General features: G+C 39.1%; 1 protein-coding gene across 3 annotated transcripts in view; it reads left to right on the forward strand.

The window, feature by feature from the left end:
* ELMOD1 (ELMO domain containing 1) overlaps positions 1 to 24,939 on the forward strand; it is an 81,627-nt gene that overhangs the window by 22,734 nt on the left and 33,954 nt on the right. For all 3 annotated transcript variants that reach the window (XM_045838804.1, XM_045838796.1, XM_045838812.1), the window contains 3 exons: positions 12,087 to 12,188; positions 24,113 to 24,258; positions 24,396 to 24,424. In XM_045838804.1, the coding sequence (XP_045694760.1) occupies positions 12,172 to 12,188; positions 24,113 to 24,258; positions 24,396 to 24,424 (192 nt within the window). In that variant the 5' untranslated portion in view covers positions 12,087 to 12,171. The remainder of the gene's footprint in view (positions 1 to 12,086; positions 12,189 to 24,112; positions 24,259 to 24,395; positions 24,425 to 24,939) is intronic.

Genomic DNA, 24,939 nt, shown 5'->3' on the forward strand with positions numbered 1-24,939 from the left:
AGTGTCCATTGATCTCTGGAGGTGTTTGATCCATCAAGCACCATCATTTGATCCTTCCCTTGAGAATAGGTCAGGGCAGTGTATCGGTACACACAGAAAGAAATTAGTACAGATAGGCTGAGTCAGGAAATCTAGGTTTATTTACAATCACATTCTCTCTTTTGGTTAAAAGGGAGATCTGTGTTTTTTTCCTTTTGTTACAGAACAACAGGGGGGCCAAGAAGGGGTGAAGCAATATACTATTACCCGAAAGGAACCCCCCAGGTTCATTATGTCCGCCACCAGAGGAAAGAGGTCTCTCAATGCCAGAGATTCGTGAAAAGGAAAGGAAATGCTTATTTAATGCTATACAGACTTAAAGTAGTGACCTAAGGTCTTCATCAAAATCCCAAAGTCCCTTAAAACACCCACAAACACACACAGTCCTTCCTTCCCCTTTTGCCCAGTCTGGGGTATCGTATCTCAGGAAAAGAAATGGAAGTCCGAGGCTCAGGCAGACCCCAGTTCTTCCCAGTAATCCGTGCTCAGCTGGGAGGCCTCCCTTGATTCCCGGCACCATCAGCTGTGTTGCTGGGATCTCTATGAAAGCTGAGTGGTGGCCCCCCCTTCTAAAGCTGCGGGGGTCCCCACTCTGGTAAAGCCACCTGGTTCTCTCTCCCAGGGCCATGGGAGTCCCTACTCAGCCAAAACCACATGATTCTCTCTCCACTGCCCCAGCCGCATGGTCCTCCCTGCACAATGGCCGCAGGAGTCACCACTCAGCCAAAACTGCGTGGTTCTCCCCTCAATGGCTGCAAAGGGGGGGGTGCCACTCTGCCAAAGCTTCATGGTGATTCTCTCTCACAGGGCCACAGGAGTCCCCACTCTGCTAAAGACCGAGTGGTTCTCTCCTCAATGGCTGCCGCGTCTGGGTTTAAATCTCTGCGCCAATCTTCCTCTGCAGCCCTATTTCTGACTCCTCCTATAACCAGTTACACCTGCCAGCACTCATATACTTCCAGCTTCATGGGGCTGCCATCGTGGGTCTGGGCAGGCGTGGCCCCATGTCATGGAGCCAGTCACCTCCATGCTCCCATGCAGGCGCTGTAACTCAGGGGACCTGCCCCCAGTTTCCTCTTGGTGGGGAAGTTACTTCCATTCCCCTGTCTCAGAGCTATTTAACATACCTATGTAACCAGTTAAAAGTTATAGGTATGTTAAATGACCACACCAGAGGTTAGCTGCAAAGCTGTTGCTATATAAAACAGCTCTCAACGACCCTGCTCCATTTGTCCCTTCCCCCAAACCACACCTGGGTGGGGGGGGGGGGGTGAGGACATTCTAATATTTCCTGAACACCTTGAGTTCTGGACCCCATTTCAAATCCCTATTTGGATGGCTGCACCCTGTTACACTTTCAATTGGGAGATTTTTAGTTGGCCTTATTGGTGCTATTAAAGAAGTGCATTTCTCTAAAACTGTACAGAGTTCATTTAAACAAATCTGAATTGAGCCCTCAGTGTGCTGGACGTTGTATAAATCCTTGGGGCTTCCCTGGTACCCTGTGGAGCTTGCAGTGCAGAGAGAAAAGAAACATGAAACAGATCATTGTAGAACACTAGGAAAGATTTTAAACACAGCCAGTAATTCTGATGTCTGCATGGTTATAGACCCCTCAGAGAGTCAGTTACAGGGAAGGGACAGCACTTGCAGTATTTTCATATTCTCCTTCCATGCTCTGAAACAGGTGGCATTCAAGTTTATGTCTGACCACAAAAGAGCTAAACTTTATGTAAATAATACCTCAATAAATCTGAATGAACTCCAAAGTTAATATCTATATTTTTCTTTTTTCCTTTAAATTTTTTTTATTTCTTTTTATCATTGATCAGGCACAGTTGTCTCCATTTTCCCCACCACCACCCTCCCCCACCCCACCCAGCCCTATCTCCCACCCTCAATCCTACCCTTGTTTGGCTTTGCCCATGGGTACCTTATACCTGTTTCTTGACAACTCTTCCCCTTCTTTCCCTCGTTTTTCAATTAATAAGACATATAAACAAGGCAAGTAACTTACATTTAATCCATTTAATATCAACAGGCTCTGTGTAAATTACTTGAGCATTCTATCAGGGCTACTGTCTTGTTAGAGCATTGGGCAGGCAAGAAGAAAACTCAAATTTTCTCTGAACTTAGGCCCTGCCCAGCCACTTGAGAAACGCTGCTTTGGCTACGAAGGAGCTCTAACAAAAAGTAGATGAACTCAGCACCACTTATGGAAAAACAATTCAAAGGACATTTCTTATCAGTAGTGAGTGGCTCAGAGTATCATTTGTTGCACACCAACTATGATTGGTTGCATGTTCCTGTCATTTACTATCTAGTTAGCAATAAATAGGACATTAACAAATCTGCCTGTTTTTATTTTTTTATTCTGACCTGAGAACATTTTTTCATTGCTTTTAAAGAGAAAGGAAGGGAAAGACAGAGGAAAGGAGAGAGAAACAACATGAGAGAGAAACTCCGTCTGCATTCTCATACACACCCTGACCAGGCAAGGAACCCACAGCCCTTGGGATGCTGGACAGCACTCCAAACAACTGAGTCACACCGGCCAGGGCACAAGAGTGCTTCTTTTAAAACAAAGCTATATTTTATTTTATTTTATTTTATTTTATTTTATTTTATTTATATATTTTATTGATTATGCTATTACAGTTGTCCAATTTTCCCCCTTCACTCCCCTCTCCCCTGCCCACCCTCTCCTACCCACATTCCCCCACTTTAGTTCATGTCCATGTGTCATAAGTTCTTTTGCTTCTACATCTTCCACACCATTCCTGCCCTCCCCCTGTCTATTTTCTACCTATTGTCTATGCTACTTATTCTCTATATCTTTTCCCCCTCTCTCCTCCTCCCACTTCCCTGTTGCTAACCCTCCATGTGATCTCCATTTCTGTGGTTCCACTCCTGTTCTAGTTGTTTGCTTAGTTTGCTTTTGTTTTAGGTGTGGTTGTTACTGTGAGTTTGATGTCTTTTTTTTACTGTTCATATTTTTTATCTTCTTTTTCTTAGATAAGTCCCTTGAGCATTTCATATAAGTCCCTTGAGCATTTCATATAATAAAGGCTTGGTGATGATGAACTCCTTTAACTTGACCTTATCTGAGAAGCACTTTATCTGCCCTTCCATTCTAAATGATAGCTTTGCTAGAGAGAGTAATCTTGGATGTAGGTCCTTGCCTTTCAGGACTTCAAATACTTCTTTCCAGCTCCTTCTTGCCTGTAAGGTCTCTTTTTGAGAAATCAGTGGACAGTCTGATGGGAACACCTTTGTAGGTAACTGTCCCCTTATCTCTTGCTCCTTCTAGGATTCTCTCCTTCATTTTTATCTTGGATAATGTAATTATGATGTGCCTTGGCATATTCCTCCTTGGGTCCAACTTCTTTGGGACTCTCTGAACTTCCTGGACGTCCTGGAAGTCTATTTCCCTTGCCATATTGGGGAAGTTCACCTTTATTATTTGTTCAAATAACTTTTCCACTTGTTGTGTTTCCTCTTCCCCTCTGGTACCCCTATAATTTGGATATTGGAACGTTTAAAGGTGTCCTGGAGGTCCCTAAGCCTCTCCTCATTTTTTTTGAATTCTTGTTTCTTCATTCTTTTCTGTTTGGTTGTTCCTTTCCTCCTTCTGTTCCCTTCCATTGATTTGAAACTCAGTTTTCTTTCTATCACTATTGGTTCCATGTGCATTTTTCTTAATTTCACTTATTGTAGTCTGCATTCGTTCATCTAATTTATGACCAAAGCCCACCAATTCTGTGAGCATCCTGATCACCAGTGCTTTGAACTGTGCATCTGATAGGTTGGCTATTTCTTGGTCGCTTAAAAAAATTGGCTCTGGGGCTTTTAACTTTGTTTCAATCACCTATTTTATTTTATTTTATTTTATTTTATTTTTTTCCTTTGGTCTGGTTGTGCCTGTTACTTATAAGGGGCAGAGCCTTAGGTGTTCACCAGGGCGGGGCAACTCAGTTGCTGGGTTGTATGTGGGGGCGGGGTCTGAGAGGGAACAATGGCGCCGGCTCTCCTCTCACCAGGACTCCAGTCCCCCTTGCTGCTTCCCACAAGCAAATTGGTCCCCTCTGGTGCTGGCTCCTGGGCGGGTGGGCTTGTGCACTCTCTCGGACTCTGGGTTTCTCCAAGGAGCCTCCTGTGAGGCTGAGAGAATCTCCTGCCCTCAACTCCTGCAGGTGTTTTCAATTGGTGCCTTTAGGCTTTGTTTCCCAGCACTGGGTCCCTGGGTTGCGCAGTCTGTGTCGCTGCCCGTTTTCACTTAGTTTATCTGCGCGTGATTGTGCGGCTGTGGACAGCCAGTTACCTTTCATGCCTCACTGGGTCTGCTCATTGCCTCCCTCGCCGAGGGTCTGCCACCAGTCCGTCAGCTGCCCCTGCGCCTCTAGGGTCCACCAACTGCCGTCTGCGCCCTGCGCACATGTGTCTGCCAGCCACCGATTTTTCCTGCCGGTACCCCTCGACCCCTCTCTGTAGGCCTCCGATTCCGCCCCTCTTTACTGGACTGGATGTATGGTATTCAGACTTCCATTCAGTTCATTTCTCTCTGTTCTGGTTGTTTTTTGTTTGTAAATTCTTGTCCTTAGTTTTGGTTGCGTGAGGAGGTACAGCGCGACAACCTATGCCTCCATCAAGATGGATCCTCTCACAAAGCTATATTTTAAAACAAAGTAAGCAGTAATTCTCTTTGTTTTTATATAAAAAATATTTAGAGAAGTTATTTAATACCCAGTGAGCAATGAGTTAAATAGTATTTGCACAGGCTTTTGTCTAACACCCAAAGCCATTTTTGGTGTGTTCTATTTGGGGGACAATTAGAACTAATTGTTGTCTTTGTTTCCTGTTTGAGGGACAGTAAATTGGAACTAATTGTTATTTTCCTTCACTTTTCCCATAGAATCAGTAAGTCTAAGTGATTCTACTTTCCAAATATTTTTACCTCTGTCCACTTCTCTCCATCACCACTATTATTGTCCCACTTTAAGTCATAACTTGCTGAAATTTAACAGTTTTCTAAGTGATTGACTTAACAAAATGATCTTTTACTTTAGAGAAGGATATAATAAGAATGGCAAAATAGTAAGCTAATAATGAGTACCAGTCATTAAATGTGTATTACATACCTGTAATTCTTTGAGCAATCCTACAAGGTGGTTATAATTATTTCCCATTTAACAGGAAGAAAGTGAAACCCTAGAGAGTTTAAGCAGGTTGTCCAAAGACACTTGGCTTGTACTAGATCCCAGAGGTGAACTCTCTGTCTCCAAAGCTTGTGCTGTTAGCCACCATGCATGCTTTCTGCCATATTGGACCAATTTTCTTAAATTGTAAGGCTCCCCTGTGGTATAAAATATGTTGCATTACCCAGCATAATGCTGTGCACATAAGCAGTCAAGAAAATATTTTTTAAGGTATAGACTCGGGAATCTCTATATAGAAGGCAAGAAGCTGAAGTTTTATGTTACTTCATTTATCCCCCATCATTATGAAGTGTTTTTTTTTTAGGTAAACCAAGTTTTCTATTTAAATAAACTTAAATCATTTAAAGAGTTTTCTTAAAACATTGGTAAAGTCTTCTGAAATGCATTCCATTCTTTATTGCCTTAGTAGTATGATAATTCTAAGTTAATATTATCCTAATGACAAGGAACTAGTGTTATGAACAGGTGTGTATATGCTACTTCTTTAGCATTTCCTTCTGGGCTATGTTTTCTTTTTCTACTTTATTTTTATATTGTTTATTCTATTACAGTTGTCCCAATCATTTTTCCCTCTTGCTTCCCTTAGCCCAACCCACTCCTCTCTCCTACAGTCAGTCCCCTCTCCATTGTCTGAGTCCATGAGTCATTCATACATGTTCCTTAATTAATCCCTTGACCTTCCTACTACCTTTACCCCATCCCCTCTTACAGCTATGAGTCTGTTCCATGTTTCCATGTCTTTGGTTCTATTTTTCTTGTTATTTTGTTCACTAGATTCCAGTTATAAATGAAGTCATGTGGTATTTGCCTTTCACTGACTGGTTTATTTCACTTAGCATAATATACTCCAGTTTCATCCATGCTGTCTTGAAGAGTAGGACTTCCTTTTTCTTTTTGCTGCATAGTATTCCATTGTGTAAATGTACCACAGTTCTTTAATCTACTCAACTACTGATGGGCACTTGGGCTGTTTCCAAAATTTGGCTATTGTAAATAGTGCTGCCGTGAACATAGTGGTGCATAAGTCCTTTTGAATTGGTGTTTTGGGATTCTTATATTCCCATCAGTGGAATTGCTAGGTCATAAGACAGATCCATTTTTAATTTTTTTAGGAAATTCTATACTATTTTCTATAGTGGTTGCACCAGCTTGCATTCCCACCAGCAATGTACAAGGATTCCCTTTCCTCCACAACCTCGCCAGTACTTGTTGTTTGTTGATTTGTTAATCATGGCCATTCTGACAGGTATAAGGTGGTATCGCATTCTGGTTTTACTTTTTCACCCCTGAATTAATTAATTAATTAATTAATTACCATTTTAAATATCTTTTATTGATTATGCTATAACAGTTGTCCCATTTCCCCCTCTTCATTCCCCTCCACCCTCCACACCCCTCCCACCCGCTTCCTCCCCCGCCCTTGTTTAGTTCATGTTCATGGGTCACATATATAAGTTCTTTGGCTTCTACATTTCCTTTACTATTCTCAATCTCCCCCTGTCTATTTCTACTTACTATTTATGCTACTTATTCTCTGTACCTTTTTACCCTTCTCTCCCCCACCCACTCCCCCACTGATAACCCTCCATGTGGTCTCCATTTCTGTGGTTCTGTTCCTGTTCTAGTTTCCTTAGTTTGTGTTTGTTATTAATTTGGGGGGGGTTCAGTTGTTGATAGTTATGAGTTTGTTGTCATTTTACTGTTCATGGTTTTGATCTCCTTCTTTTTCTTAGATAAGTCCCTTTAACATTTCATACAATAAGGGCTTGGTGATAATGAACTCCTTTAACTCGACCTTATCTGGAAAGGTCATCTGCCCTTCCATTCCAAATGATAGATTTACTGATTAGATTAATCTTGGATGTAATCTTGCTTTTCAAGATTTTGGATACTTCTTTTGAGCCCCTTCTTGCCTGCCTGGTTTCTTTGGAGAAATCAGCTGATAATCTCCTGGAAATTCCTTTGTAGGTAACTGCCTCCTTTTCTCTTGCTGCTTTTAAGGTTCTCTCCTTATCTTTAATCTTGAGCAATGTAATAATGATATGCCTTGGTGTGTGCTTCCTTGGGTCCAACTTCTTTGGGACTCTCTGAGCTTCCTGGACTTCCTGGAAGTCTATTTCCTTTGCCAGGTTAGGGAACTTCTCCTTCATTATGTTTTCAAATAAGTTTTCCATTTCTAGCTCTTCCTCATCTCCTTCTGGCATCCCTATGATTCAGATGTTGGAAAGTTTAAAGTTGTTCTAGAGGTTCCTATGCCTCTCCTCATTTTTTTGAATTCTTGCTTCTTCATTCTGTTCTGGTGAACTCTACTTCCTTACAGTCCAAACTGTTGATTTGAGTCCCAGTTTCCTTCCTGTCACTGTTGGGTATCTGTACATTTTCCTTTATTTCACTTAGCATAGCCTTCACTTTTTCCTCTATTTTGTGACCATACTCAACCAATTTTGTGAGCCTCCTGATTACCAGTGTTTTGAACTGTGCATCTGATAGGTTGTCTATCTCTTCATTGCTCAGTTGTATTTTTTCTGAAGCTTTGATCTGTTCATTCATTTGAACCTTTTTGTTTGTTTGTTTGTTTGTTTGTTTGTTTTCACAGCCTGTCACTAATAAGAGATAGAGCCTTAGTTATTCACCAGGGCAGGGCAACCCTCACGCTAGGTTGTGGTGCTGTATGTGAGGGAGGGGTCTGAGAGGACAATGCCAGATCTCTGTTGGCTTTCAGTCATTTCTGCAACTCCCCCCAATCAAATTGGCCATTCTCGAGCTGATTCCCAGTGGTAGATGGGCTTGTGTACATTCTAGGACTCTGTGGTTCTCTCCAATGAACTCTCCTGTGAGGCTGGGAGTTTCTCCCGATGCTCCCTTAACCCTTGCATATTTTTTCAGTTAGAGGTCTTGAGGCCTTATTTCCCCATGCTAGAACCCTGGGTTGTGCGATCTATTTTGCTCCCCAGTTGTTTCTCCTGGTTTACCTGCATGCAAATGTGGGACCACCCACTCCACCAGCTGCTGCCTTGCTGGGTCCACCAGTTGCAACCTTGCTGGGAGTCCTCTCTGCCTGGCTGCCCATCTCTTCCCCTCTTACAGGTCTGGATGAATGTTTCTTCTTTAACTCCTTGGTTGTCAGATTTCCATACAGTTTGATTTTCTGTCAGTTCTGGTTGTTTGTTTTTTTTTTAATTTGTTAGTCTTCTTCTTTTGGTTGTATGAGGAGGCACAGTGTGTCTACCTCTGCCTCCATCTTGGCCAGAAGCTGCATTGTTATTTTAATTTGCGTCTCTCTCATGGCTACTGACATTGGGCATCTTTTCATACGTCTGTGGGCTATGTATGTCCTCCCTGGAGAAGTGTCTATTCAGGTCCTTTGTCCATTTTTTTGGTTTGCAGAATGTCACCCAATCCACTGAACCACACCAGTCAGGGCTCCTTTGTCCATTTTTTTTTATAAGTAGATTTTTTTAAAGATTTTATTTATTTTTAGGGAGGGAAGGGAGGGAGAAAGAGAGAGAGAGAAACATCAATGTGCGGTTGCTGGGGGTTATGGCCTGCAACCCAGGCATGTACCCTGACTGGGAATCGAACCTGCAACACTTTGGTTCACAGCCGTGCTCAATCCACTGAGCTATGCCAGCCAGGGCCCTTTGTCCATTTTTTAATTGGGTGGTTTTCTTCCTGGGGTTGAGTCGTATATGTTCTTTATGTATTTTGGAGATTAAACCCTTTTCTGTTGTATCATTGGCAAATATGTTCTCCCATATAGTCAGTTCCCTTTTCATTTTGATAATGGTTCTTTAGCCATGCAGAAACTTTTTAATTTGATGTAGTCCCATTTGTTTGTTTTTTATTTCCCAGGGCTGTGGTTTTAATTACCACCTATCCTTATGAAAATGAAGCCCAAATCTTTGTCTCCAATGGGAATTTCTCTTGACCTTTAGATCCATATACTACCACCTGACCCTGTAAATTCAAAATGCTCCCAAAGACCCCCACATACACCCAAACCCCAAATCTGCTCCTTCAGAACTCTGCGTTTTACTGAAAGAGTCTATTGTCTCACTCATCTGTGGCAGCCATAAACATGGGCATAACATTTGGCTCCTCCTTTACCTTCACTGACCCATTCCTCAATCAACCAACAAAAATCGTACTGATTTTATTTTCTAACTATCTCTCAAATCCATCACACTTCTGTCTCTGTAAGTTGCCTTATTCTGCATTATAATGTTTGCCTAGACTATTGTAACCTTCTGAATGATATCTCTTCCAATAATTTTATCACAACCCAATTTATTCTTCGTATTTCAATCAGAGTGCATTTTTAAAATCCTCACCCAAGGACATGTTTATTGATTTTAGAGAGAGATGAAGGGAGAGGGAGGTAGGGAGGGAGAGGGAAACTTTGATCCGTTGCCTCCCACATGTGCCCTGATGGGGGGTGGATCACGAGCAGGCTAGGCATGTACCCTGACTGGGAATCAAATCCAAAACATTTTGGTGAATGATTTTATAGTCTAACCATTTTTTGCTTTTCCATATTGTGCCATCCCTGATTTTACCTGTCCCTTTTACCAAGCATAAGGTCACTAGGTCATGTTGAACATTTTTTACTCTACACATTCTGTATTCTCTTGCTTCTAGTACTTAACATGTGCTAGGGAACCCCCTGACCTAAGATAAACATCTCTTGTCCTCTCTATCACCACACCCATTTTCACTTGTAAAACTGTTTAAGTACCTATTTGTTTCTGTATCATCTTCTCTAAAATCCTTCCTCAAAACTTTTGGGTCTGGAGAGTGGAACCAATACCTCTCTTATTCACCCTGTATCCCTAATGCCTAACTTTGTGTCTAGAGTATAGTAGGCACTAACATATTAGAATAAAAATTTAATTTTTAAGTAGTTTTAGATTTATAGGAAAGTTACAAAGATAGTACAAAGAATTTTTTTATTGGCTTGCAGCTTTTTATGTTAATATGATACATTTGTCACAACTAATGGACCAATATTAATACTTAATTAATTAAAATCTATACTTTGGAAATTCAGATTACCTAGTTTTCACCTGATGTTCTTTTTCTGTTCCAGGATCCCATCCAGGATACCACATTACATTTAATAGTCATATCTCCTTAGGCAGCTCTTGGCTGTGATAATTTCTGAGACTGTTCTTGTTTTTGATGATCTTGGAGAATTTTGAAGAGTACTAGTTAGGCATTTCATGGAATATCCTGCATAAGTTTTTCTGATGTTTTGATCATAATTAGACTGGCATGATGGGTTGGGAGGAGGAAGACCATGGAGGTAAAGTGCCATTTTCATCACAGCATGTGAAGAATACATTGTCACTATGATGTCACTGTGATGTTATACTTGATCACCTACTTGATACAGTATTTGCCAGGTTTCTCTACTATAAAGTTACTCATTTCCCTCCCTTCTTCTATACTGTACTCAGGAAGTCACTATGTCCACACTTCATTTAAGGGATTACAAATTAAGTTCCACTTCTTTGAGGATACTGCTTGTTGTTTGAGCACTTTCTTATTTCTGGTACAAGAAAATATTTCAGGATCACCTTGTATATTCTCTGCCCTATTCCTGTAATCAGGCATTTCTCCAAGGAGCTCTGGTTCCTTATATTTCAGAATATTTTAGAAACTATAATCTGGGCTTTGGGTGGACACTAACAGTTTTTAGTTAAAATTTGGATTTATCTTTAAAAGGCACAAAAGTACATAGAATAATGTATATTCCTATTACTGAAAATGAACAAATGTTCTTTCCCTTTATTTTGCTTAAGATATATTTTAAGAAATAAAATTTATCAGGTTGAAGGCCAGTTTTCCCTTCCCCAATCTTAAACCAATCCCTGTCTTCCCAGAAGCAACTACAGTCTTGATGTGTACACTTTTTTTTCAAGGATGCATGGAATATTTACAGAAACAAATATGTGTTCAAGAAAAGACTGGCTTTTGGGTTGAGTGGCCAACGTTTTCTGGGCTGTATAGTTGATAGTTTTGTCTCTTCCCTCAGCCATTTGTCTACACACTCAGTCCCTTGCATTGCCATTGCAGCTGGTGTTCCACTTATCACTTCTCTCCTGCGGTAAATTGTCTCTGCTATTGTTTCCAGCCTCTCTCTTTCCTAGTCTGTTTCACCCCAGCTTTGAAGGCAGTTTCTAGTGTCCTCCTCATCAAAAGGGAGAAGACAAATAACCTGGCATTGCAGACTTCAATAATAACTTTTTACAAAGCAAATTGTAAACTGAAGAGTAATAGACAAATACAAAATCTCATTGCTCTATTCACAGTACAAAAAAAATGGTGGGAGGAATGAAGTATATCATTCATTTGCTTGGAGTAGTTGACTCTTTAACAGCAATTTTTAGCTTGAAGACATTAGCAGCTGCTTCTAGGTATTTTGGGTTCTACTTCTGAAAGTTTGGGGCTGTCAGATTTAAGACCATTGGGTATCTGGAAATTGGGATCATTAATTTTATGGTTCTTCATTTTTATTTTATTTTTTTAATAAATACTCTTCTTCCAAATTTAGTAATACCCCAAAATAGAGAAAAGGCTTACTATTGAAGAGCTTGCTCATGAAACAAATAATTTCTCCAGCAAGTGACTTAAAATGAAAGGCTAATTGTTAATTATGAAGTGAAAAGCTTTAGATCTAATCTCCATTCATAGAATTGAGTTTGCTTCATGTGCAGTTTGGTTGTTAATACCATATATGTAACGTTGTCCACTTACTAAGGTTAACAGAAATTTGGGGGTTGGGGATTTCTAGCCCCCTTAATAGTAAATATATCTAATTTCTTCCCACAGCTTACACTTATTTTGACAAAAACAAACTTGAAAGTAATTACTTGAGGGCCATTTGGACAACATCTGGATAATCAAAACAGGCACAATGAAGCACTTCCTGAGGTAAGTGTTTCTAGTTTGCTAGATGAACACTCTAAAATGGAGAAACTTCTTTGCCAATTATGCTAATATTTCTGTTCTCTATTTGTGATCCAGTAACCAAGTCTCACATTGTATTTTGGCTAAGAATAATTTGGTCAGGAGATTCTTCTGCTGACTTCGTGTGCACATTGATGTGAAAGAGAATGCTTACAAGGGGTAGGTCACAGGTGATTACAAAAGCGTATGAACACAGAAGCACAGGGCAGAGAGTGCTTCAGATGACCTTGACGTTATGTGTCGCTAAAGAGTGGCATACTGCTGGCCTCAAAGTTGAGGTCTGAGGATTAGTAGTCAAAGAATCAATATCACTTGTATAGAATCATTTTCCTGAAATAAGTCATTTTAAATATCCTTTAATTTAGAATTTGCTTGGCTGGCCAATTCATACAGGTATTTTCAAATGCTCCTTTTTGGTAACAATAGACATTCCAAGCTTCTGCTCTTCCTGCCTCAGTGATGTCCCTGAAACCTGCATTAATGGTTGACTCCCTGAAGACTGCTGTGTCGAGCACTGTGTATGTTGGTACATGTTGGGGGGATCTTGTTTTGTTTTGAAAGCCATTTGGATGGACCTGTAATTTTAATTATTTCAAGAGTATTGACCACTATTCACAATATATTAATGAAATTGTCAAAGAAATTTTACATTATACTAAAATATGACAAAAATAAAGTTAGCCTTGCCCAGAAAATTAGGGGAAAAAACACACATTCCAGAACATTGAGTTTCTTTCCCTGAAGACAGAGGCCTATCTCTGTTATGCATTCTTGTCCCTTGCACTGAGCAAATAATTCGTGGGCCTGCTTCTTTTAGGCAATGTTTTCATTCTTTTAGTGGCTGCAATTTAAGATTTTCTTTTCCCCATTGGTTTTGTTTGCAACATGTTTCTGGAGCAACTAGATCAATTTGTGTGGGATTCACTGTGTTTTGGTGCAGCTACTGATGTTTACTGGATCTTGCAATTGTGAAAACCTCCCTGGAGGTCACTATTAAACTGTTTATAGATATTAGCATTTATAAGCATACTCTTTAGCCTGTTTATCTCAGCTGAGTAAAGGAGAGCATTTGAAAAATCAACTAGATTTGCCAGCAAAGTATTTGATCTGATAGGTTTTTGGTTGCCATGGTAATAAACCCATCTGTTTGCACATTCATGAAAAATTGGTATGGATGAATCCCTCCTGCATATAAACATGGTGCATTTTAGTCACAGAATAATGTTAACTGAAAACTTTAGTGTTAGATGAAGCTTAGACATCAGGAGCTCCTTTCATGAAAGGGAAGATGGTAGTGGTCAGGTTTGTGCCAAGATGTGTGCTGCTGGATTTCTTCAATGTCTTACTGGCTTTAGAAAAATTTGAGTAGGCTCAAAACCAGCCATTTTAGGAGGAATAAGAACATTTTTTTCTGTTAGTTTTTTGTTAAATTGAATAGGTGTAGCACCGTGTTTGGTGCAGATGATGGTATTTTAAAATTAAGTTGTATTTGGTGTATTTGATGACTGGTATGGGAAAAATCTTCCACTGTAATTTCACATAGACTAGCATCAAGGATAATAGAAATAGCACATCTGTCAGTTGTGTGTTTTGATGCAAATTTTTCTCTTTTAACTTGGCACATATATTTTATAAATATTACTTGACATTGTTTATGTGAAACTGTGTCTACAGTAATAGGTTACACATCAAGAAAGAAACTTGAGGGTTTTCATTGAGCATTGGTTTTGATAAACGGAAACGCAATCATGCCCCTCAGATGATTATTACTTTTGGCTTTAGTTTTTGTTTTTAATGCTTTTAATTAAATTATAGTGTGTGTGTGTGTGTTGATTATATGTTATATGAAATTTGGAAGGTTAAGAGGGCAAGGAGTAATAATCCTGCATTACAAGTTGTATCAGATAATTTAAATTGCCTTTTATTCCCTGTAGTCCATCCCTACAGATGTTGGACAATTTGGCAGTTTTTTTATTTGAACTGAAGATAAGGTTATGCAAACATAGCCTGGATAAATCAGGTGTTAATTCCTGAACTCAGCAAATATATTATGTAGAATAAGGACTTAACTTTCCCTGAGAAAAATTCAGCATTATTTAAAAACCCACAGAGTGATTAACCTGTCAGCTTCTGAATTGCTCCAGAATGAAATGCTCCATGTACAGCCACAGAAGAAATGAGGTTAATCATAAAGAATCCAGGTTGTGGGAAAGAATGGATTTTAATCCACATTTACAATACATGGTACCCACACTCTGCTCTCTCCAGCTTACTGTTACCATCAGCTATATTAATGACATAGCTAGTCAGAGTATAAAGGAGTGAGAAAATGTTCAATGTTTGTTTTTAAAAAATTATATATGATATTAGAAATAAATGCTATAGATTAGTACCCCTGGCTGAAGGATGTATTTTGAATTGACAATAGAGATAGGGTATTAGATAAGCACACTATAGTCATCCAATACGACTTTAGCCAGGGTCTACATTCAAAGAAAATCAGGGTTTAAATAGGGAAGAAAGTGTGTCTGTGTATTTATCAGAAAAAGAAAGGGCCCTTTTTAAGCCCCAAATAGAACTGAGGCTTAGGGTTTAATTTATATAATATAATTTATTAATTTTAACTCAGTTGATGTATATAGTAAGAAGTCCTAAGACTTGTACTGAAGATCTTTTCCCTTGATAGGATTTACTTATTGAGGTTATATTTTTAAAGCCATCAGACATTATTAATTTCGAAAATTTCTAATACAGTGAATCTTTTAAGTCACCCATGTAAATAATTGTTTCCAAAAATCCTGGCCTCAGGATCTCTTTCTTGGCCATAGACTTCACTGCCTATTTTTCTTCCTGAAGCAGGAGAGAAGAAAGGGAAGCATCTGCGAAACTCAGACCTCCAAGGAAGACACTGAGCAATACAGCAGACTTGTACTCAAGTTCTGGCTGTGAAGCAACTGAAAGAAAAAAAGTATTTTACTATTATAATTAGGTAAATAAAGGCTTCCAATGAGCAAAAATATCTGTAAATTGGGTTTTATAAGTCATTCACCCTGGCTTAACATCTCAGTCCACTGACTCAGTCAGTAAGCATTTACTGCTAACAGTTGTAGTACTATGCTACATTTTAAATTATTATTTTCTATTAATAACAATTGTAAGAGACTAGGAATTAATATCCCATCTTACAGTGTAGGACACAAAGGCTTAGCAAAGTTAAGTTGCTCACCCAAGGGCACACTAATATTTGAATGCAGGCCTGTCTGACTTCAAAGCTGTTTCTCGTTTTTTCTGTATTGTTACTTCTTCAGTGTGTGTCTACTGTGAGCTGTAGTGGGCTATGCGAAAGTCAACATGAGGTGGTCTCTGCTCCAGAGTAACATACCTCCTGGTAAGGAGATGAGGCACACACGTGCAAAACTGAGATATGAAAAGGAATGTGGTTAGTGACAGTCTACAGACATTTTGTGACAGGAATATTTGGGGCTTCACTGAAGTGATATTGAGGGAAAAGGAGGACTAGGGTGTTCATATTGTTAAGTAAGAATAGAAGGTGTGGGAGGTGGAGAAGACGCTGTCAACAAAGCCTGAGGAAGTGTGACCAGCTGCCACAAGCAGCAAAGTGTTCAGGTTTGATGATTGTAGACCCTGTTAGGGTGACTATAAGCTAAGATGCAAAGATCAAGTTAGGGACAGTTCTTGGACACCTTTGAAAGCACAGGAAACCTAAGGTAGACCTTTAAGAGATGGGAGAGTCAGATGAAAAATCATTTTCCCTTTCAACATATATCTAGCCTTCCCACAGAGCTAAAAATCTAGTCCATTCCCTTCACCTTACAAATGGGAAGGCAGAGAGAGGCCCAGAGAAGCAAAGTAGCTTGTCCACAGGCAAGTGGCAAATTGACCTAGACTTAAAGTTAGACTTCCAGACACTTCCCTTTTTAGTTAGGCAGTATTTCCAGTCAGCACCCACCAATTTCCATTACTTTTGAGGAGCAGAAGGTTCAGGGTCATATCGTTGTTTCAGAATTTTATTAGCATTACTTGAGGCACCAACTGAGCTTGTGAGATGTAGAAGTTAAATCCTGAAAAGGGTGTTATGGTCCCAACATCCAAATACCACTCTCACTCTAGGCAGGTGCATTTATTCAGAACTTTTTCTTTTTTAGGATACACACACACATCATGTATATGTAGATATATACAACATACATGTATATGTATGTGAATATACACTGTATACACACAACTACACATATATCTACACATACACATATTTTAATTTATTTTGTTCCCTGCATTTAAACAAAAACTTTGCACACTCTTGCTGAAATATGTTAACCTGAATAGTTTTCTAGGCAATATTCTGTAGGTGACCCCACCACAACCTGCCCATGCCATCAAGTTGCCATCAGAAACTGATTTATTTACAACTTGATCACCCACACTCCAGCTCTACTGCTCCTTGGTTTTCTCTCAGCTTTTCAGGGACAGCCCCTGGACACTTCACTGATCCTTCAGTCCCTCGCACAGAGCATGAGATAAGTGAAAGCCCTGAACACTCAATAAATGTTGGTTTGAATTTTATTCCTTTAACTACTGTATTTTTCACTTTTGTTCTGAAGTGACTAAGGCATGCTGATTTTCCTCTTGTTTTTGCCTCCTTGTCAGGATAATCAAGGATTGGCTGTACTGTCCAATCTCAAAAGAAGGCGCTCTCTCCTCTGCCTCTCTAGCATTCTAAACAATTTTTTTAAGAATTATCACAGTATTTGTACTTTTGGGTTTTTTTGTCATTTTTCTAACTAGACTATAAATTCCTTTAGACAGAGGTGGCATGTGGTTGTGATAAAATTAAGTTCTTGACTCATATTTGCTTTTTCCCTTACCATAATCCCCACACCTTTTCCTCCTATACTACAGCCAGTCTTCTAATTTTGTATTTGTTCAGTTTAGTGAAGGAATGAGCAAAGTATTTTTCAATGATCACTTTTAATTTTTTCCACAATGCATGGTAAGGGAGTATAAGGGGACTAAATGGTAATGGAAAAATAAAGATTAAAATCTATCTCCTTCAACTATTCTAGGTCTTTAACTCAACAGAAATTAATTTATTCATAATACTGAGAATATCCTGTAATCTGGTCCTGATGATATATGTGTGTGTGTGTATGTGTGTGTGTGTATACACATGTATTTTTAACTACACTATATAGTGTAACTATAAAACTAAATTAAAGGCGCATTCCTTATTCCCCTATAGAGGTTTTGGGGCTCATTATGAATGATTATTTTATTTTATTTATAGATTTATTTAATTTTGGTTTTTTAAAGTATTTTTATTTACAGTAAAAGTTTATATTTCAGATTATATTTAAATACTTTTTAAATGTCTAAATATAATGTGTTTGCTGCTTCCTTTATAAATAAGTCAAAAAATATCCAAATACCAAAAAATCTGATTTTTAAAAATAAAACTTATAAAATATATGTATTTAGTCATCAAATTTTAGTTGAATTGTGATGTAATTAATAAATTAAGATACACCTGTGCCTCCTTTTCTTCTAAAGAAAAAAGATAAGCCATTAATTAGATATTTATAGTCAGCTAGTGCTCTCTAATTCCTCAGAAAAAAATTTCCTGGAATGTAAAAATAGTGCCCTTTGCCAAAGCAATAGAATTTGGAATCATATCCATGATAGATTTACACCCAGCACTTTTCAAAGCCAGCGTGGTCTCTTTGGACAAAGAATAATGGAAAAGACTGCAGGGCCCCCACATGCCTGGGCACAATGGAGAAAATATACTCATCTTTCCAGAGACCCACAGCTTCTTTGTGTGATTTCACAATTCTAGTTCATGTATCAAGTGTTCTGCAGCTTCTCTTTACATTAGGAAGCTCATTATAGAGAGGGTCCCATTTACTAGGCCAATTAGCAAGTCAATTTCCACTTGAAGGCTAGTGCCCCTAATTAGAAACTTCAATAGAGCAACTGAAATTTTTTAATGGTAAAATACCGATATATTTGACAACAAAACAAAATTGGGCTCTCATCAAAAGCAACTGAAATTTTTTTAAAAAAGTCGTTTTAGGAAGTGAATGAAATACTAGAAATGTTGAGCAATTTGCTATTGTTCTTCATGGCCATTTGGATGAAAAGTATTTTGTTTAGGAAACCATGGTTTGAACAAAGAACTGTGATTATTTTGTACATTTCCTTCCTTGCCAATAGTACATTTCTTATTTATTACAGGATTTCTTCAAGCAAGAATTAACATTCGTTAGCAAATTCATTGAAACTGTTCAAAATAAACCACTTTTTTCTTTATTCTTCCAAAAGAAGATGTCAGAGTCACAAATTTAAGATGATGGACTAGTGTTGCATTGCAGGTATCCACACCCCTTTACCCCACAGGCAGGAGGCCACATGGTTCTAGGTGCATCTCCCATTTCAGAGGCTCCATCCCTGCTGAATGGATTCTTCTAACAAAGCATAAGACAGGGACTTGTTTTTATCTGGTAGCAGAGATATGATCCATTTTGAATAATTTACATTGTGTGACTATTCAGGTTCAAGCTAGAGAATGAATGTTAAATAATAAAGGTGATCATATTGTCTTTAAGAAGCATGCTGCTGTGAACTCAGCCACAAACTTCACTCTGCAGCATACTAGTAAATGGCAGTAAGAGAGAATATTGGAAGTAGAAAATGTGTAAATAGCTCTTATGATTACATAAGAATCTCCGAGTGGTTAAGCAAGTCATTCAACTTATTGTCATTTTCCTTACTAGACTCTTCAGTTCCTCCTGCAGTAACTAACTCCTTTTAGAACACCATAAAAAAAAAGCTATGATTAAACAAACAGAAACAAATACAACAAACTTCTGACTATTCAAGTAGTTATTAAAAATAAGAAATGGTGATCAGTATTTTCTCTTCATAGGATTGAAAATTTGATTGTTATTCTAGCAAATGTAGCATATCTTTTCAGTAGTGAATTGAGAATCTGCCAGTAGAACTAAGAAAACTAAGTCTAGTGTTATGAAGAATAAAAGCAAAATATTCCCCTAATTAAAACTAAGCTTATTAGTTTGATGATTCAGGACAGGAGTCAAAAACACAGCTACAGCCCTGGCTGGCGTAGCTCAGTGGATTGAGCATGGGCTGCAAACCAAAGTGTCGCAGGTTCGGTTCCCAGTCAGGCCACATGCCTGGGTTGCAGGCCACGGCCCCCAGCAATCACATGTTGATGTTTCTCTCTCTCTCTCTCTCTCTCTCTCTCTTTTTCTCCCTCACTTCACTCTCTAAAAAATAAATAAACGAAATCTTAAAAAACAAAACAAAACACACAGCTACATATCCCCTGAACACAGGGTTCAGATGGTGTAGAGGGTGTGGCTGTAATTCTTTTTTTAAGAGTAGGAAGGAACAGAAGGATGGGATTAAAGAAAGCAAATGGGGTCTGCCTCATAGGTAGAGTTCAGATGCCTCCACTCAAGGCATGCCAAAATAAGATGAACGAAATTAAAAGGAGGAAAGGTACTATAAACCCAAAAGTCCTTAAACTCAGATGAGAAACAGATACTCCTTTCCTTCCTTCCTCCCTTCCTTCTTCCTTCCTTCCCTCCTTCCTTCCTTCTTTCCTTCCTTTTCTTTTTTCTATACCAACCACTGATTAGCTTAGGAGCATTTAAAGATTCATTTCTTAATTTCTTCCTTTTTAGGGTAGACATGCCAAACCAATTTACCATTCTTACAAAATATTTCATTATGTTTACTGCTCTCCTCTGGACCTTCAGCAGTTTTTCCATAAGCTTTACAATGTAGGGACTTTCCATAAGCTTTACAATGTAGGGAGCAAGCTTAAGAAGTGAGCTCCTGCCAGCACTTGATGGTGAAGAACAGCCATTCTGAGGCACTCACACAGAGGTGTTGCTGCTCTGGTCCTTTCATGAGGAAGCAATCTGGGTACTGTTTCTGACATCAAAATAAGCTTTTTAAAGAAAGGGAGTAGCACTGGTGTTTTCACCTCTGACCAAGCTTTAGGTTTATGATCTAAATGCAAGATAAATTATATCTGTCAAAACATTGTTCACTCTTATGATCTGGCTTGAAAAAATATAGTTCCAAGCACAGCAGGAAAATATAGTGCCTGGCATAGCAAGCTGGCCTTTAAATTAAATATTTGTGGGTATGTTAGCCCATTAGAAAAACAAGGGAAAAATATATCCTTGATAATAAATAGCATTATCAGGACAACTGGCCCAGAAATTACAAAAGGGTAAGGATGCAGTGTATAAATGTCACATCACAATTGAAATGGAGTTTCTCTGCCATGACTTGTGACATTGTTTATGTGACTGTGAGAGAGGGATGTGGTACACCTCACAGAGTGGTGAGTCTTGAGAAATGGTGCAGCATCTCTAACCCCTCACTGTAGGTTTCCCCCGGGTTTCCCTATCTTTGACAGTTTGAACATCCTCAGAGGAGGTGGGAAAAAAAAGATAAAAACAAATAGAATATGATGTCTTTTCTCTCCTTTTATATAAGCTATTTTGATGCAAAACAGTTCCCCAGGCATTTTTTTCTCATATATAAGAAGGCCAGTGGGAGAAATTACAGATGGGCTTCAAGTCATTCCATCTGGATACTTCCTGCCACCTAGGATGACACTTTGAGGTCTCAAGCCACATCTTTGTGTAGATGTGGTGGAGAAGTTGTATGAGGAAAGCTTTCTGTAGCGTAAGCTATAAAAGGATCTGGTTGTTTATACCCTTAGTAGGGTAAGTACAAGGATTTACCTTAAACGTTAATCAGAACCATCTTCTCTCAGAATATTTAGCACCACAAGAACCTGATTATTATGGAGTCCTGACAGACAGACTTAAAAGAGGCTTCATTTGAGGAACTAGCCCACATGCCAGGCAGGCTTCACTGGAAATAGCACATAATACCATAAGGATGGATATCATGGAAAGCTTTTTATTCTTAATAATGGGAACAATGTCAAGCAGTAATTAACATCATTGCTATTGAGCTGGTGACCAGTTCAGAGATAGTGCTCAGTTGTTTTCTCTGGCATAGCTATCCAATAGTTGGAAAAATGGAAAACTCTTTCCAAGAAAATCAGTTGAAGTTTAATGAAATTTCTCACTCAACTAATTAAAATGTTCCACTAAATTTATTTTTAAAATTACATTTTTTTGGAGCCTGATAACCTAAATCCTAATCAATCTTGGAACATATTTGACTAAAATGGTGGAATTTCAGACTTTACAGAATAGTAAATTTGTTGTTCGGCAGAATCTAACTGACTTCATTCACATAGATATTGTGTGTATATATATATTTAATACATTTTATTGATTATGTTATTACAGTTGCCACATTTCCCCCCTTCACTCCCCTCCACCCTGCACACCCCCTCCCACCCACATTCCCCCACTTTAGTTCATGTCTATGTGTCATAAGTTCTTTAGCTTCTACATTTTCCATACTATTCTTGCCCTCCCCCTGTCTATTTTCTACCTGTTGTCCATGCTACTTATTCTCTGTACCTTTTCCCCCCTCTCTCCTCCTCCCACTCCCCTGTTGCTAACCCTCCATGTGATCTCCATTTCTGTGGTTCTGTTCCTGTTCTAGATGTTTCCTTAGTTTGTTTTTGTTTTAGGTGTGGTTGTTAATAATTGTGAGTTTGCTGTCCTTTTACTATACATGTCTTTTCTTTATCTTCTTTTCTTAGATAAGTCCCTTTAGCATTTCATAAAATAAGGGCTTGGTGGTGATGAACTCCTTTAACTTGACCTTATCTGAGAATCACTTTATCTGCCCTTCCATTCTAAATGAAAGCTTTGCTGGGTAGAGCAATCTGGGATGTAGGTCCTTGCCTTTCATGACTTGGAATACTTCTTTCCAGCCCCTTCTTGCCTGCAAGGTTTCTTTTGAGAAATCAGCTGACAGTCTGATGGAAACTCCTTTGTAGGTTACTGTCTCCTTTTCTCTTGCTGCTTCTAGGATTCTCTCCTTCATTTTTACCTTGGCTAATGTAATTATGATGTGCCTTGGTGTGTTCCTCCTTGGGTCCCACTTCTTTGGGACTCTCTAAGCCTCCTGGATTTCCTGGAAATCTGTATCCTTTGCCAGATTGGGGAAGTTCTCCCTTATTATTTGTTCAAATAACTTTTCCACTTGTTGCTCTTCCTCTTCCCCTTCTGGTACACCTGTAATTTGGATGTTAGAACATTTAAAGATGCCCTGGAGGTTCCTAAGCTTCTCCTGTTTTTTTTGAATTCTTATTTCTTCATTCTTTTCTGTGTGGTTGTTTCTTTCTTCCTTCTGGTCCACTCCACTGATGTGAGACCCAGCTATTTTTCCATCACTATTAGTTCCCTGTGCATTTTCCTTCATTCCTCTTATCGTAGCCTTCATTTTTTCATCTAATTTGTGACCAAATTCAACCAATTCTGTGAGCACCCTGATCACTAGTGCTTTGAATTGTGCATCTGATAGGTTGGCCATCTCTTGGTCTCTTAAAAGTATTGGCTCTGGGGCTTTGATCTGTTCTTCCATTTGGGCCATTTTTTTTTTTGGTCTTATTGTGCCTGTTACATAGTGAGGGGCAGAGCCTTAGGGTGGGGCAACCCAGTCTCTGGGTTGTGACGCAGTATGTGGGGGTGAGGTCCGAGAGGAAACAAGGGTGCTTGCTCCGCTCTCTGTTGGATTTCAGTTCCTTCCCCCAAACTAACTGGGCCTTTCTGGTGCTAATTCCCATGTGGGTGGGCTTGTGTACATTGTAGGACCCCATGGGTCTCTCCAGCACACTTTCCTGTGAGGCTGGGAGTCTTTCCCTGCGCCTCAACCCCTACAGGTGTTTCCAATCAGTGCCCCGAGGTTCTATCGTGGCACTGGGACCCTGGGTTGTGTGGTCTGTCTCACTGCCCAATTTCACCTAGTTTATCTGCACGCGAAAGTGGCCTAGACAGCCAGGTGCCTTGTGCACAGTGCCTTGCTTCACAGTCACCACCTTACTGGGTCTGCCAGCAGCCTGTGCTCTTGTGCTCGGGATGCCTTACGCACCGGGGATGTGTTATGCATTCGGTGCCACTGCTTTTTGTGCTGCAACCCCTCTCCTCCAGGTTGCCTGACCCTGCCCCTCCTACTGGTTTGGATGAATGTGTCTATTTTAACTCCTTGGTTGTCCAACTTCCATACAGTTCAATTTTCTGTCAGAACTGGTTGTTATCTTGTGTCTATATTGTTGCTGACTTTTTTTTGGCTGTGCGAGGAGGCACAGTGTGTCTACCTATGCCTCCATCTTGGCTGGAAGTCCTGTATATATATTTTTATAATGACCTTGATAATCATTTTATATATCTTAATTGTTGTTGAAACTTTTTAAAAAATAAAATAACATATACTTATAGAAAAATATGAAAATATACTTAACTAAAAGAAGAAAATAAACATTACTTAAGAAAGAGAACAGTTGCTGTGGCACATTCTTTCCCAACATCTCAGGGAGCAACAACTTCTAGATACTATTTTAAAGCTACTGATTTATTTTTAAATTGTATTTAGGCAAAGATAGGAAAGGAAAGGATTCTTGGGCCTTGCACTTAGTTTGTTGGAATTCATATTTACTAGAATAGGGCATTCTGGAGTTGCTTGCAGTCATAGTAAGTGTGTCCTCAGAGACCTGGGATTACCTCCCAATGATGAGTTTGTAGCTACCTCAAATAAAATAACACGTGGTCAGACAAATGGAATAGTCTATAAACCAGAAGTCTAATGGCTGATTTTCTTCTGGGCTTCTTTTCTTGCTGCTGGTGGCGGCTTTCTGTTCTCTTCCAGAGTTCTAGTGGAAGGGTGCTATCTTTTGTTTTTAACAGAATGCTGATCCAGGTGTGCCTGTATTTTTACTGCAAATTTTTGTGGCGCTGTCTGAAATTTGTAATGAGGAAGCTGACTGGAAGATGTGAACTACAGCGGATCTGTTACAATACCAAGCCTGGAGCTTCTAGAACCATGAAGATCGGTAAGCATGAAACAAGGAAGTAAGCAAAATGTAGGTTTGGTGGCACTGAGGATACAGTGTTTTAGTTCAGCATGGTGATTTTAAACCACATGTAAAGGACAATTTTTGAGTGATTTTTAAAATTATCTCTTTTATAGAAACATCACTGAGGGATTCAAAAAGTAAGGTGAGTAAAATTGATTCTATATTTTTCAGCAACTTTTCACTTGGAAGCTTCCCTCTATCATCAAAAAGTAAAAATTTCAGGAAACAAAATATACCATTGGCTATCAAAACTAATAACAACTGAGGTGGCTCTCTGTATGGAGTATACCCACACCTTCCCCTGTCCCCCCTTTTTCTTCTCTCTCTCTCTCTCTCTCTTTCTCTCTCTCTCTATCTCTACCTCTATGTCTATCTCTATCTCTCTCCTTCCTCTCCCCACTTTCTCCCTCCCTCTCTCCTAAGAGAAAAAAATTTGAAAAGAAAGAATTGCCTTTGTTTTTAACATGGAAATAGCCACTGCATGTGATTTTTTTTTAGGCAGATGTAAGATGTACTTATTACTCTACTGTTGAATCATCCTTTTTTATACCTCTTCCCAAAACATAAAATAAATATTCCTTGAAATAAGAGCAACATTAACTCTCAATATCCAAATCATTTAATGTTAATACTCAGGATTTTCCAAGAAAATCAAAG

This window comes from Phyllostomus hastatus, unplaced genomic scaffold (assembly GCF_019186645.2).
Source record: "Phyllostomus hastatus isolate PE091 unplaced genomic scaffold, TTU_PhHast_1.1 phas_contig_113, whole genome shotgun sequence".
NCBI classification, from domain to species: Eukaryota; Metazoa; Chordata; class Mammalia; order Chiroptera; family Phyllostomidae; genus Phyllostomus; species Phyllostomus hastatus.